A 12618-nucleotide genomic window follows, 5' to 3' on the forward strand; every position below is an offset into this window, starting at 1 on the left:
ATTTGGCCTCACAATTTACAGACAAAAATGTGTATGAGAAAGATAGAATATGTATTTCAACTGTTCTTTGATCACACATACACACACACATACACACACACACACACAATAGAGAGTTTTGTTCTCAAGAGTCCTTTATCAACCTGAGCAGCATCAGTGGGAAGTATTTGTGTAGTAGTTGATGTGTGGGAAGATCATGGGCGTTGAGCTTCTAAGTTCCAGTGTGGCTCGCACAGCAGCTAATCCTGCCGGCCATCTGCCGTGTAATGCAGTGCCACCTCTGCACCTACACACTTAATCTCACTCGCACAAGTACAAACACAAACCAATGACTCAAAGTGATCCTGCCAAGTGCACCAGTGCCTCATCAAATGCACATGATGCCAGGCCGATTTCCCTCAGCGTGTGGGCATAAATTCACAGTTTGTGCGAAGTGCTGTAGGATAAACACACCCTTGTGTAGGATTTATTAACGCAAGAAGCGAGTAGATTAATAGTTGTGACCTCTGCCACGTGGGAGAATTAATCTGTGTGCAGTGAGCAAATTAAAGATGATTACTGATCTGACCTGCATCAGATCCTAAATAAACAAGCATTTGCTGTATTGTCGTAATTTTTTGCATGTTTAGTGTTTTACTTGTATTGCTAGTGCACTACAATTTACTCTTGGACTCTCTTGTATATGTTGATGAGATGCATAACACCTGAACTTTGAGGTCGTGTTTTATGTTGCTTAATGATTATGTTTTTCAATTTTGCAGAAATCAGGCAATGAGGAAGAAACTCATTCTGTATTTCAAAAGAAGAAACCATGCTCGTAAACAGTGGGTAAGCGATGGCACTAAAATGCACGCTCAGAAACACACAGTAGGAGGGCACTGTCACAGCTTGCTGTACCTGAATATTGGGTACTTTTTTAAAATTCAGTACTAAGACAACAAGAAAAACCTTCCATAGGATCCCAGTGAAGATCTTAATTTTAGGAAAGAGTGGTTAGATTGTCGTTATTGAATAATAGGATGGTTAAAAACTTAATTGTAATTTATTAGCTTTTAGTAGTTACTTTCTAATATATTCACTCTTGATGAGTCTTTTTATATTCATATTTTTACTTGTGTGTTCAGGAACAGAAATTCTGCCAGCGCTACGACCAGTTAATGGAGGCCTGGGAGAAGAAAGTTGAGCGCATAGAGAATAACCCACGCCGCAGAGCCAAAGAGAGCAAAGTGCGGGAGTATTACGAAAAACAGTTTCCTGAGATCCGCAAACAGAGGGAGCTGCAAGAGCGCATGCAGAAGTGAGCGGTTCTGTGTTACTGTGAGCTTTTGAGACATTTCGCATGGTCATGTGCAGTTTCATAAGTGTATTTATGTCTATGTTTATGTGTGTTTACAGCAGAGTGGCTCAGCGTGGTGGGGGTTTGGCCTCAGCAGCCCGCAGCGAACATGAGGTTTCTGAGATCATCGATGGCATCTCGGAGCAAGAGGTTAGGGGTGCACTGTTTCCTGCATTGCTTTTTGGTGGCAAATCTACAGTACCATAGGGGAACAATGCATTTTACTGTGGAGATAACAAAACACTGTACCGTTAATTAATGCCAAGTCACATCTCTTCATATTGCGTTGGGCATTCAAAACAGTAATCTAATTCATGAACAATTAACGATAAACTTTTAATGAATAATTTTACCAAAGTTAGCCATCTTAAAGAATCAAAATCATTCACTCATTGAACTTTTTTGTGGAATCATTGTGATCATGTTGATGTTGACTCTTCTATATGATTATATGACAACATATAGTTAAAGATTCGCCTTTGCAGCAGGGTTTTTTGTATTTTGGGTATTAAAATATTAGTCAAATCTTATTGTCCGCTACCATTTATTTATTTTATTTTTAGCATGGATGTAGTAAAAACCTATATTGCAAAATACTTCTATCGAAAAAAATAATCAAACACATGCATCCTTGATGAGCATAATAGACTTTTTTAAATAACACATATAAAAGTCTTACCGAACATGGACAGTAGTGTATATGTAACCAAAACTGCAATAACAATTCTGGATAAAACATTGCTAGACTTAATAGACAGGCATACCCATGAATGTAAAAGGATTGTTTATGTATCTGTCTGTAAAAAAGTACCCAAATATCAAAGTGACTTCACAACCAAGTCTTTAACACAACCCATAGGGTTTTGTAGCTGATTCACTTCCTCAACATAGACATAAGATTCAGTGGCCACATATTTGCTGACTGTCTTTCCCTTACTGTTTTTCAGTTTCTTGTCGCATATTTATTTTCGTTTCATTTTTGTGACTGCATCTTCCTCTCTCTCTCTCTCTCTTTTTCACTGCAGAACTCAGAGAAGCAGATGCGTCAGTTAGCTGTGATTCCTCCCATGCTGTTTGATGCCGAGCAGCAGAGGATAAAGTTCATCAACATGAACGGGCTGATGGACGATCCCATGAAGGTCTACAAAGACAGACAGGTCATGAACATGTGGAGCGAGCAGGAGAAGGACACTTTCCGTGAGAAGTATGTTCAGTTCTCTTTGCTTTGATGTGCATGTTAACTTTGTTTTGTAGGAATGAGGAGTTATGAAATCGGTACTGAAGTGCATCAGCGTGTGGTTTAGCGACTCTCTCCTGGTTTTCAAGAGCTCAGCAGTTTGTGTGCATGTGGTTGTGTTTGATAGTTGGCTTGTGGTGCAGCACTAGGTGAAACGTGAACAGCTAAAATCTACATCTCTGTGCTGATGCTGATGTAAGCACGACTGCTTGAGCAGACGTCTCCAGTCCTCTGCAGGCAGACTGTAAAGATCATTCAACTGAAATAAACACGCAGTACAGTTTTAGAATGACCACAGTCTTTTTAGTGAAAAAAGTGCTTTTAGGCAGTAGCTGTTTCGGAGTCAGAACCATAATAAATATTCCTGAGTACAAAATATAACATGAAAAGAAGAAAATGTAATATACTAAGGTTATATTAACAATATTTCACTGACAGAAAATGTGTATTTATATGTTGACAGGAGACGGTTTTAAATCAAACCACTTTCTGTTGGTTAACATGGCAAATTGTCACACAAAATTCCCAGTTGCATAGATTTCTATTTTGAATGACTGGATTTTGCCTGCTAATATTTTAGGATTGAAATTATTGAATAGCTCCGATCACAAAGCATTGATTTTTTTTTTAGCACATCATGTAGAAAGGTCAGCATAGAAAATGTCAGCATGTAAACTTTGTGAAAATTAGTTTTGCTGAAATATTGAGCAGTAGTAACTTTTACACTCAGACCACTTGGACTGGTTGACTGTAAATATGACACCATGAATAGGATACAGAGTTCAGTTACTCAGTTACTGAAATTTAATTAGCAAAACTTTATTTTTTAAATGCACTTCAGTGCATCACTATAAATCTGCATCATACTTGGTTTGAGAGTGGCAGAGGCTTTACGTTCTGGATCACAATTCAGAGGTCAGCAGCAAAAGGAAGTGAGAGAGAGCTCTCGTCTAGTCTAGTTCTTAAGCGTGAGCCAATGAGGAACCTTACCAGAGGAATCAACACACTCTAAAGACATCACCTTCACAGAAGTGATCATATAGCATTTGAACGTTATTTGCTCTGTATCACAGCTCTTCCTCTCCCTTACTGCAGGTTTATCCAGCACCCAAAAAACTTTGGCCTGATAGCCTCCTTTTTGGAGAGAAAGGTACACCTGCATCTTTATTAATACCACCCTCTTCATCTCATTGTTTGCACTGGAGGCAGTGTGCTTGAATATGATCAGAGTGTATGAGCAGAACGAGTAAGTTTTGAAGGTCTCTCTCTCTCTCTCTCTCTGGGTCTCTGTGTGTGTGTGTGTGTGTGTGTGTGTGTCTGCTCACAGACGGTGGCTGAGTGTGTCCTGTTCTACTACTTGACTAAGAAGAATGAGAACTACAAGAACATTGTTCGCAGGAGCTACCGTCGCCGAGGCAGGAGCCAGGTGAGTGTGAGACCACATCTCCCAGCATGCCCGTTAATACGGTGTTAGTTTAATGCTGAATTTCATTCAGAGTTGGGTGCATTGTTTTTAAGATATGTGGTTATCAACAGAGAAGATGATTTGTGATATTTTATAGACTTCTCATAGTGTAATGTTGCACAATAAAACACTGATGTGTTTTCCTGCCGTTTTGCACAATGTCTCCAACCTCTCTGCAAAATCAATAGTAAGCTTCTGCAAGAGCGTTGAAGTCCTCCATTAAATGGTGTCATATTGCACTTTCCAAGTAGAAAGATGGAATCAACTTTTCCGAGTTGAATGGAACACAGCATAAGCACTGAAAATGACTATGGCATTATGCTATATTCAATAATATAAACATGGTTTATTTGCTTGTGGATCTGTCCCCTCATTACAGCATGATTATAGTGTTTATAGTGGCGTTGTGAATTCAGCTTGTCTTTTTAATGAGAGTGTGTTATTAAAAATAAATCAGCTTGATTCTAATGAGTCAGGCGCACACCTCAAAGTGAGCACAAACCATATGAAGTAATTATCTAGCTCTTTGCCCTGTTGGAGTCTGCAGTGATTCTCTGCTGATCTTACACACTCATTAATTCCTATATGTGTGTGTGTGAGGGCAAGACATGGAACTGTTGAATCGTGATTGTATGAAATGTTTGTTTTTGTTGTTTTAAAGCAGGAGAGCACGAGGTGAAGTTGTTAGAGAGAGTGCTGTGTGTGTGTGTGTGTGTGTGTGTGTGTGTGTGCTGCCTGCAATAATAGCAGGCTCAATAAAAGCTGATAGAATAATGAGCCCACAGCCCAAACACATTTGTTTTACTGGTCTTCTGCTGCTGGAGCGGTTCTGCTCAGGTCATTAAATATCGCCTGATCTTAATGGGCTCGCATTAAAACGCTCTCAGCCAGTCCCACAAACATAGAAAGTGAGGGATACAGTGGGATGAGCCTGATGGGTGAAAGAAAGCATGAACAAAAAGGAGACAGGAAAAACAGAAAGCAAGTTACTGTTTGGATGAGTGCGTCTGTATATGTGTGTTTAACTGTGCATGAATAACTGAGTGTGTGTGTGCATGCAGCGCTGTAATGAAGGATGTGGGCAGCTTGACATGATGTCTAATTTTATAGTTTCAGAGAATATATATTTTTTGTCATATTTTGGAATGAACTGGTTAGCATGGAAGAATAATTTAGCTGAAATGCATTTGTTTAAATTTGATGTGAATCGTCCTGTATCGTGGCTATCCTCGTATGTGTGCGTGTAAGGTTATGTGAGGGGCTGTCTGTCAAACTGAAAAGCTTTGAGGCATAATCGGAGCATGGAGATGTTGAGATTCCTGCACTCTTTCACTTCATTGATCTGTCCGTCTTCAGTCCCCTCAGATTCTGTCTCTGTCCCCTCCCCCTTCATCTTTCTGTCATCCGTTTTTCCCTTTTATAGAAGCTGTAGTGGAGCATACTCTCCCTTTCCTGACAAAAATAGATAGTTTATGGTGCCTCATAATTCAAAAAGGAATTCTTAGGTGAAGGAAAAGCCAGATACATATGTGAGGCCTGGGTGATAGGAACATCACCTGCCTTTTGTTTTTCCTTACAAAAAGATTTTATAGAACAATGTTCTGGTTCTAGACAGCTTTTTTTTGTGTGTGGGAGGGGGAGCATCACAGATTAACTTGAACTTATCTAAGCATTTTCTTACAATTTAATCAGGATGACAATTTATTTTAGTAGGATTTTAATTCGATTTTTGATCGTTTTAATTTGCTGCATTCGCAGAATAACCAACAGGCACAGCAACAGGTGAACCGCAACAATCAGGAAGAGAAAGACGACAAGGAGAAAGAGAAGGAGGGAGACCGTGAGGAGGACAAAGCAGAGGGAGAAGAGAAAGAGGATGGCATGAAGTGAGTATCTTTCTCTATTACTTGCCACCTTTTACCTCTCATCTCACACCCATCCATCAGCTGTTTTTCCTTACATTTTCTCTCGTCAAATCCTTTGAACCTGTGTCCTTGCAGCTTGTTTTTCTCTGTGATTCAGCTTAAACAGCGAAGGCACAGTTATATAACCGGCAGGTGGAAAAAGAATTCTGCTGACTTGCCACTCAATGCTAGTGCTAAAGTCCTCTGATTCAGTGCAGTTTGAGTTTTTTTTTTTACATACTATAGGATACAACTGTGAGCACGACACCAACATTTTTAATTTATTAGTGCCAGAATTTTTTTTTTGCCACATCACTAATTTCATTACATTACGTTACTTTTAAATAAGCAGTATTTAAGTAATTAATAAAGTAAACAGTAATACAAAAACTGTTTAAATATACAGAATGTTTAAATGTGTATATAAAATAAAATATTTATTAAAATATAGTTACATACATTTTAATAAATATTTTATTTTTAGCTTATATACACATTTAAATTAATTTTAAACGTATAAATACCAAAAAAAAACTTTCTATTTATCTAATTTGATTAATATTAGCATAATAGACTGTCACATACAGAAACATTAAATAAACAGTGGTTATGCACAGATGCTGGTTCTGTATCATTTCAGCCTAATTTAATGAGTTGTTAGTTTCTGAATGCTAGTTCACTCACAGGTGCACACTATATTAAAGTACTCCAGGGAAGTATAGGTAACAGTGTATTAATCTAAACTAAACCTGTGCAGTCAGCAGTACTGCGGGGTGTGATTAGAGCACATTAGCACTGGCCCAAATACACAGGCCTCAGTATACGCCCCAGCATGCCAGCTATACATTAAATGAGTGCATTAAGCCGAGTCTGTGCATTTCTCGGACTTTTCCCCCATGGTTCTCACAACCTGCAGGCACAGCTGCTGCTCCTATATTTAGTACTGTATCTACAAGATGGATAATGTGCAGGTAAGATAAATGAGGGTCTGCTCATCCCACAGCCACTTCCTGACACTGTGCTGCACAGCTGAAGGGGAATACACTAGCTAGTGAGCCAGCATTTGCATAGTGCGCTCACATTCATATAGAGCTTTTTTGGATTGTGTGTTATCGGTTAACAGTTAAAAATGATTTTTTTAAATCTTGTAAATGTTTTTTTTGTTTTTCAGAAATTCGTCTGCCAATCTATCTGATAATCATGAATAATTTTGCTGCTATAAGAGCATGTTTCGACTATGATAATGCTATATTTTTTCTGTTCACGCAGAGATGACACCTCTGGTGAAGATGGGGAGGAGAAAGAACCTCCTGTAACTGCTAAAGGCCGGCGTACCGCAAACAGCCGCGGTCACCGGAAAGGACGAGTCACTCGCTCTATGACCAATGAGCAGGAAGAGAACACTTCACCGCTAAGCAGTGAGCTGGGTTAGCACACACTTGCATACCATTTAACTTTTTTTCTGTGGGTCTCTGAGGTCACATGTGTTTAAATGAGTTCTTTGTTTTGCTCTGCAAATTAACCGTGCGCAACCTTTAATTGTATAACATTGTCCCACTTGTAGCTTTAGAACTTCCCTTTTCTGTTTTCCCTAAATGTGAGGACATTTCAACAGCAATATCAACAGAACGAAAATTATCCTAATAATGAAATGCTGTACAAATACTTTGATGGTTGAGTAGAAACCATCTGTCCCCCGTGTCACAGTGTTCCCCGGTTTTACGCTGAGAAGGCATTTCAATTTACGAAATGCACTTTTTCATGATGTTTATAGCTCATCTAGCTTAGCTAAGAGTGTTCTTGAACTTTTGTTGATTGTGATTCAGTTAAAAAAGCGTCCCCTATACTTCAGCATGAGGGTCAAAACAGTGCCTGTGGCAGCTCTTGAACCTTTACTAATGTCAGAAGAGCTCGGGTCATTTTCATAAGCCACTTCACCTTGAGATTCTGCCTTTGCCTGTTCGTGCATTTAGTTTGGTTAAGTTACTTAAAGTATGAATGTTAATGTGCTACCTTTTATTTTGAGTCAACTTCCTCTTGCATTTTACTTAATGAAGGTTGATCTGGTTGCATGATTTGTTGTCTTATAGGATCCATCAGATATGTCAGATTTAATTGTTTATTAAAATAGTTTATTGAAACAATTTTATTAAAACTTCTTCTATTCGTGTAGATAGAAGCTGCATTTAGAAAGTAAATTGAAAACAGCAACCTGGGTTTTTACCAAGATGGTCACTGAATAGCATCATAGAGGCTTCTTTATTATTTCACGTTACGTGACATTTTTCTTCTTCTGTGCGTTTTAGCAAATCTTGAGATGAATGAGAGTTCTCGCTGGACTGAAGAGGAGATGGAGACTGCAAAGAAAGGTCAGACCCCATGTTTGGTGTTTTGCTGAATAGACAATGCAAAGTGTTTCCCACAGGATTTTGTGAGACTTGTGGCAGCAGGTGACATCATATATTATTTAGCATAGATATGACTTGATTATATCCAGTTTACTTTTAGATGAGTTTTTGCACTTCAGATATGTTCTGTGAACTATTGCATTCTGTAATACGACTAAATGCCTAATAAAGCTGTCCACATTATATTTCACACATACACTGTCCACTGCAATATTCTCACAGTATAGAGCCATTGGCACACACAATTATTTCAGAAAACCTTACAAAGCACGTTAGTAATTGTTTTATTATTTAGGTTGCCTTGATCAAAATATAGTTTCAAAGACCATAATGTTTTCAGGAAAAAGTTGTAATGGGCTCTTTGTTTGTTTTGATAGGATGTTGACAGTTAGGATGTCCCTGTGTTCAGTTAACTAGATGTAACGCTGCCAGATAAGACCTTTAACACTTAGCCTAGCAACTCCACAAACATTTACATGAGCTAAATCACACACTGTGCCCTTGGCCTCATTTCACACACACACATGCACTTAGTGATACCCACACAATAATGTGTCTATATGTGGGAGCCACGTCTTTTTATGACAGCTGGACGTCCTGACGTGTTTTTTTTACTCGTGACTTAATACCAAGAGCTTCATTAATGGTCCTTCAAAACTTTGTGTGAGATATTTACAGTAAAAGCAGAAAGTTGGAGTAAAGAGCAAAGGTCTGATCTTCTTTCTTGTACGCGTCAGTGTTTGGTCTGTAATGTAGACTATTAGTGTGTTAAACGGACGCTCTGCTGACCTACTTCAGATGAGCTGCTTCCACGTCGCTCTGTCTCTCTGGCACCGGCAGATCACATCTGATCCATCAGGCTGCTTGCTCCACACCACTCACACGATCTACAACTTAATAACATTTAATTAATAGTAAAGTCCCCCGGGCCTGGTCAAGTTTATCGTTTGTGATCACAAGATCATGTCCTTGACTCCAAGCCAACAAGTATGTTTATGCTGTGTTTTAGATTTTATGGATCTTTCATTTTAAAGAGCGCTCTTTTGAAATGAAAGTTTTTGTTAATGCATGGTGATTCATTTGCAAAAAACAACTCATTCAGAAGTTTAGGACACAATACATCACATGAGCAAGTTAACGCATGACTGTTTCCATTTCTTTCCTGTTTTTCTCTTCAGTAACTTCAAAGCAATGTTACTGATTTCTCGTGCAGTCTTAACATATTAAAAAAGTAATTTGCATATAGAAGTCTTAAAGATGTGGCGAGACCCCTATTTATTTTTTTATTAATTCAATTAATTTTTGCAAAAAAAAAAACACACATTTGCTATAAATAGTTTTCCCACTGGGGAAAAGGATTTTTAATTTACAAACCACTTTTTTATAATTATTATTATTATAATTTTTTACTATTTGTTCATTCACATATTGCCACTAACTTGCATGTTTTATTTTGTGTATCTTTAACATAGTAACATCAAACTTCAATGTGCCTACTTTATCTTTACCTTACTATTACTTTCTCAAAATACACTGCAACCCCTTACCTCATGACCCTCTTAACACCAGCCAGTTACCTCGTCTGTGCTTTTGAAATCAGCTTACAGCTCTCTATGCTAATGTGTTTATCTGTGATCATTTTTAAAGCAGGAGAGGGAGGCAGCAGTAATATATGTTAATGGCACCTGGCTGTCTCGCTGCATTCCTCCACACGGAGAGAGAGAGAGGGAGAGAGCAGCTCCACTCTGTGACTAATGCACGCTGGCACAACCTTTTAAAGGCAGGGTGGCCTCGCTTGTGTTCACATCTCTGAGTAAATGAGAGGAAGTGAGTGTGTATGTGGCCGTGGGGGCACTTGATGGCAGGATAAAGGCCTGTGTGACTTATAACCTAAAGCTACTGCACACAGCTCTCCTCCCGTGTTCTTTTCAAATGCTTTTTCTTAAGGGGCGAGGAACTGCAGACTCGTGTGTGCATATGAACATTTTCCTAGCTCTAAAAAATGCTGATAAATGTGACAATTTTTTTGTTTAAACGCCACTGTCATAAAAAAACCCTGCCACATACACACTGCAGTTATGAAAGTAACAGTCATATTTAAATAAACATGAGCTTCAGCTGTCACTCTTGTGAATAAGTGAAGTCAGTGTGAACAGAAACGGGTTCAGCTCTGATAAGGAGTGTGACAGCCAAATTTAGCTGCAGTGTGTAAGCTGCCTTTCTTTCTCCAACTGCCTTTGTTTTTGTGTTGTTGTTGGTCTCTTTATTTCTGTTTCTGTCTTTCTCTTTTTCTTTTTCCTTTTTTTCCCCTTTCTGTCTCTCACATTGTTATTCTGTCTGTCTCTTTTCATTCCTGCTTTTGTCTTTTTCTTTCTTTTGTTTTTTCTTTTTACCTTTTTTTCCTTTCTTTGTTCTTTCATTATTTCTCTTGTTCCGTTTTTTTTAGCCATCTCTTTCTCTTTCTGTCTTCCTGTCTTTCAGTTTCTATCTTTCTGTAACATTGAGTGAGTGGTTAGATTCAGTTGTTGGAGTGCAGAGTGAAAGGAAGTGGCTGAATTGTGGGTTGGCACGAATTAAAGGATTTGGCAAGCCTCCCTGTTTCTCCCTCTCTCACACTGTTGTTAAGGACTGTGTGTAGAGGTCACATTGAAGAAGAAAAGCAGGTCAGTTAGGAGGAATTGCTTTCTCTCTGCTTTCTCATGATATCAACATCAAACCTCTCAAATCTCTCTCTTTCTCTTTATTTCTGCCACAATCTCTTGCTCTCATTGTCTGTTTGTTTTTGTGTGTTTGAGCGTAGATGTGTTTTGGCACAGATAATATGCATTAGAGAGCGCAGAAGAGAGAGAATGATAGAAGAGATCAGATGAGGTTGTGAAGGGAGGGAGGGAGGACGGGCATTAGGGGGGTGGAGTCACTGCATCTCAGCTTCACTTTGCTGTTAAAGTCCAGCCAAGCGGCAGCCAGTGAAGAGGAGTGGAAAAAAACTGTGGCCTTGAGACAGAAAGAGAGAGAGGGCTGGCGAGAGAAAGCGCGTGAGTTTGATAAATAGAGAGAGCGAAAGAGAGAGAGAGAGGGAGAGGGAGAGGAGGAGAAGAAAAAGAGAAGGGCTGCTCTGTTTAGAGAGAGTCAGAGAAGCGACAGTGCAACTATCAGAGGAAGAATGGGGAGCTCATTTCCCTCCCAAACACCACTCCCTTTTTCTCTCTTCTACTTTCTTGCTCTTCCTCGTGCTGCTCTGGAGCTCCAAGAGCCTCTGCTGTGCATTTCTATGGAAATCCTGTGAGCGAAGATAAAAAAAACTGATGAAGAGATAGAAAAGAGAGGAAGAGTGGACCAGTGGGCCGCATATTTTCTTCATGCAACTCCCTGATTGGATGATCTACAGTGGCCCAGTGCTGAGGATTTCAATTGGATGTAGCATTGGTACATGCTCTTGAATTACCAAAGCTGATTGGACAGCATTGTCTTAGTGGAGTACACTTAACATTTGGAGGTACTGGACAAAATGCGATGTTTTGAAATTGAAGATGAATGAAACGTGCTTTTCAGGACATTTAGGACTGTGTTTGACACTTTGCTGGATTTAACCGCTACTTTGCCATTAGTTGGATTGGGCAAGAATGGAGTTTCTGACTCTTGACCTGTTATATAGAAGTACTTCTGGGTAATTGTGTATATGTATATTGCTAAACAGGCTTTTATTTAAGCGGTTTTAGCTATCTTTGCTCTGCTGAAGTGTCTGTGTGTGTTTGCCATGTTACATAGATTAGGATGTGCGTGCGTTTCTGATAAACAACTGGAAGTTTGAAGAATAAACAAAGATCAGAGATGGTGAGGATAAGCATACCAATCAGACTTCAAATGATTTCTTGCTTTGCTTGTTTGTATGTCACTAAGAGCATTTTTTGTGCACTTACACTCTTCATTTTATCTCTCCATCTCATTCTCTCCATCCCTGTTGAATCTACACTAACTGTCTTGTATCTTTGATGTGGAGGGCAGCAGTTCTTTGTTGTGGTCACTAGCGATATAAATCAAAGCAGCTATTTAGACTGGACAAGATAGGTTCCTAATGTGAAGCTAACCAGCACACAACGGCTTGGCTGCTGTCTGCTGAGCGTTAGCTTGGTGTTAAATGATTGAGAACAGTTCATGTCAGGCTGTTGCCCCACTTTCCTCCTTCAGACGACAAGCAGGAGCATATGATCTTTGACCTTTTATTGAGGGTTTTTTTAATGACGATGCAAGGCTGGGCAAATGGGAAC

General features: G+C 39.2%; 1 protein-coding gene across 1 annotated transcript in view; it reads left to right on the top strand.

The window, feature by feature from the left end:
• ncor2 (nuclear receptor corepressor 2) overlaps positions 1–12618 on the top strand; it is a 51871-nt gene that overhangs the window by 19866 nt on the left and 19387 nt on the right. Inside the window, 9 exon segments of the mRNA XM_043246855.1 lie at positions 762–828; positions 1125–1297; positions 1396–1486; positions 2362–2540; positions 3669–3723; positions 3901–3999; positions 5797–5924; positions 7212–7369; positions 8249–8311. Coding sequence (XP_043102790.1) covers positions 762–828; positions 1125–1297; positions 1396–1486; positions 2362–2540; positions 3669–3723; positions 3901–3999; positions 5797–5924; positions 7212–7369; positions 8249–8311 — 1013 coding nt within the window.

This window comes from Puntigrus tetrazona, chromosome 8 (assembly GCF_018831695.1).
Source record: "Puntigrus tetrazona isolate hp1 chromosome 8, ASM1883169v1, whole genome shotgun sequence".
Lineage (NCBI taxonomy): Eukaryota > Metazoa > Chordata > Actinopteri > Cypriniformes > Cyprinidae > Puntigrus > Puntigrus tetrazona.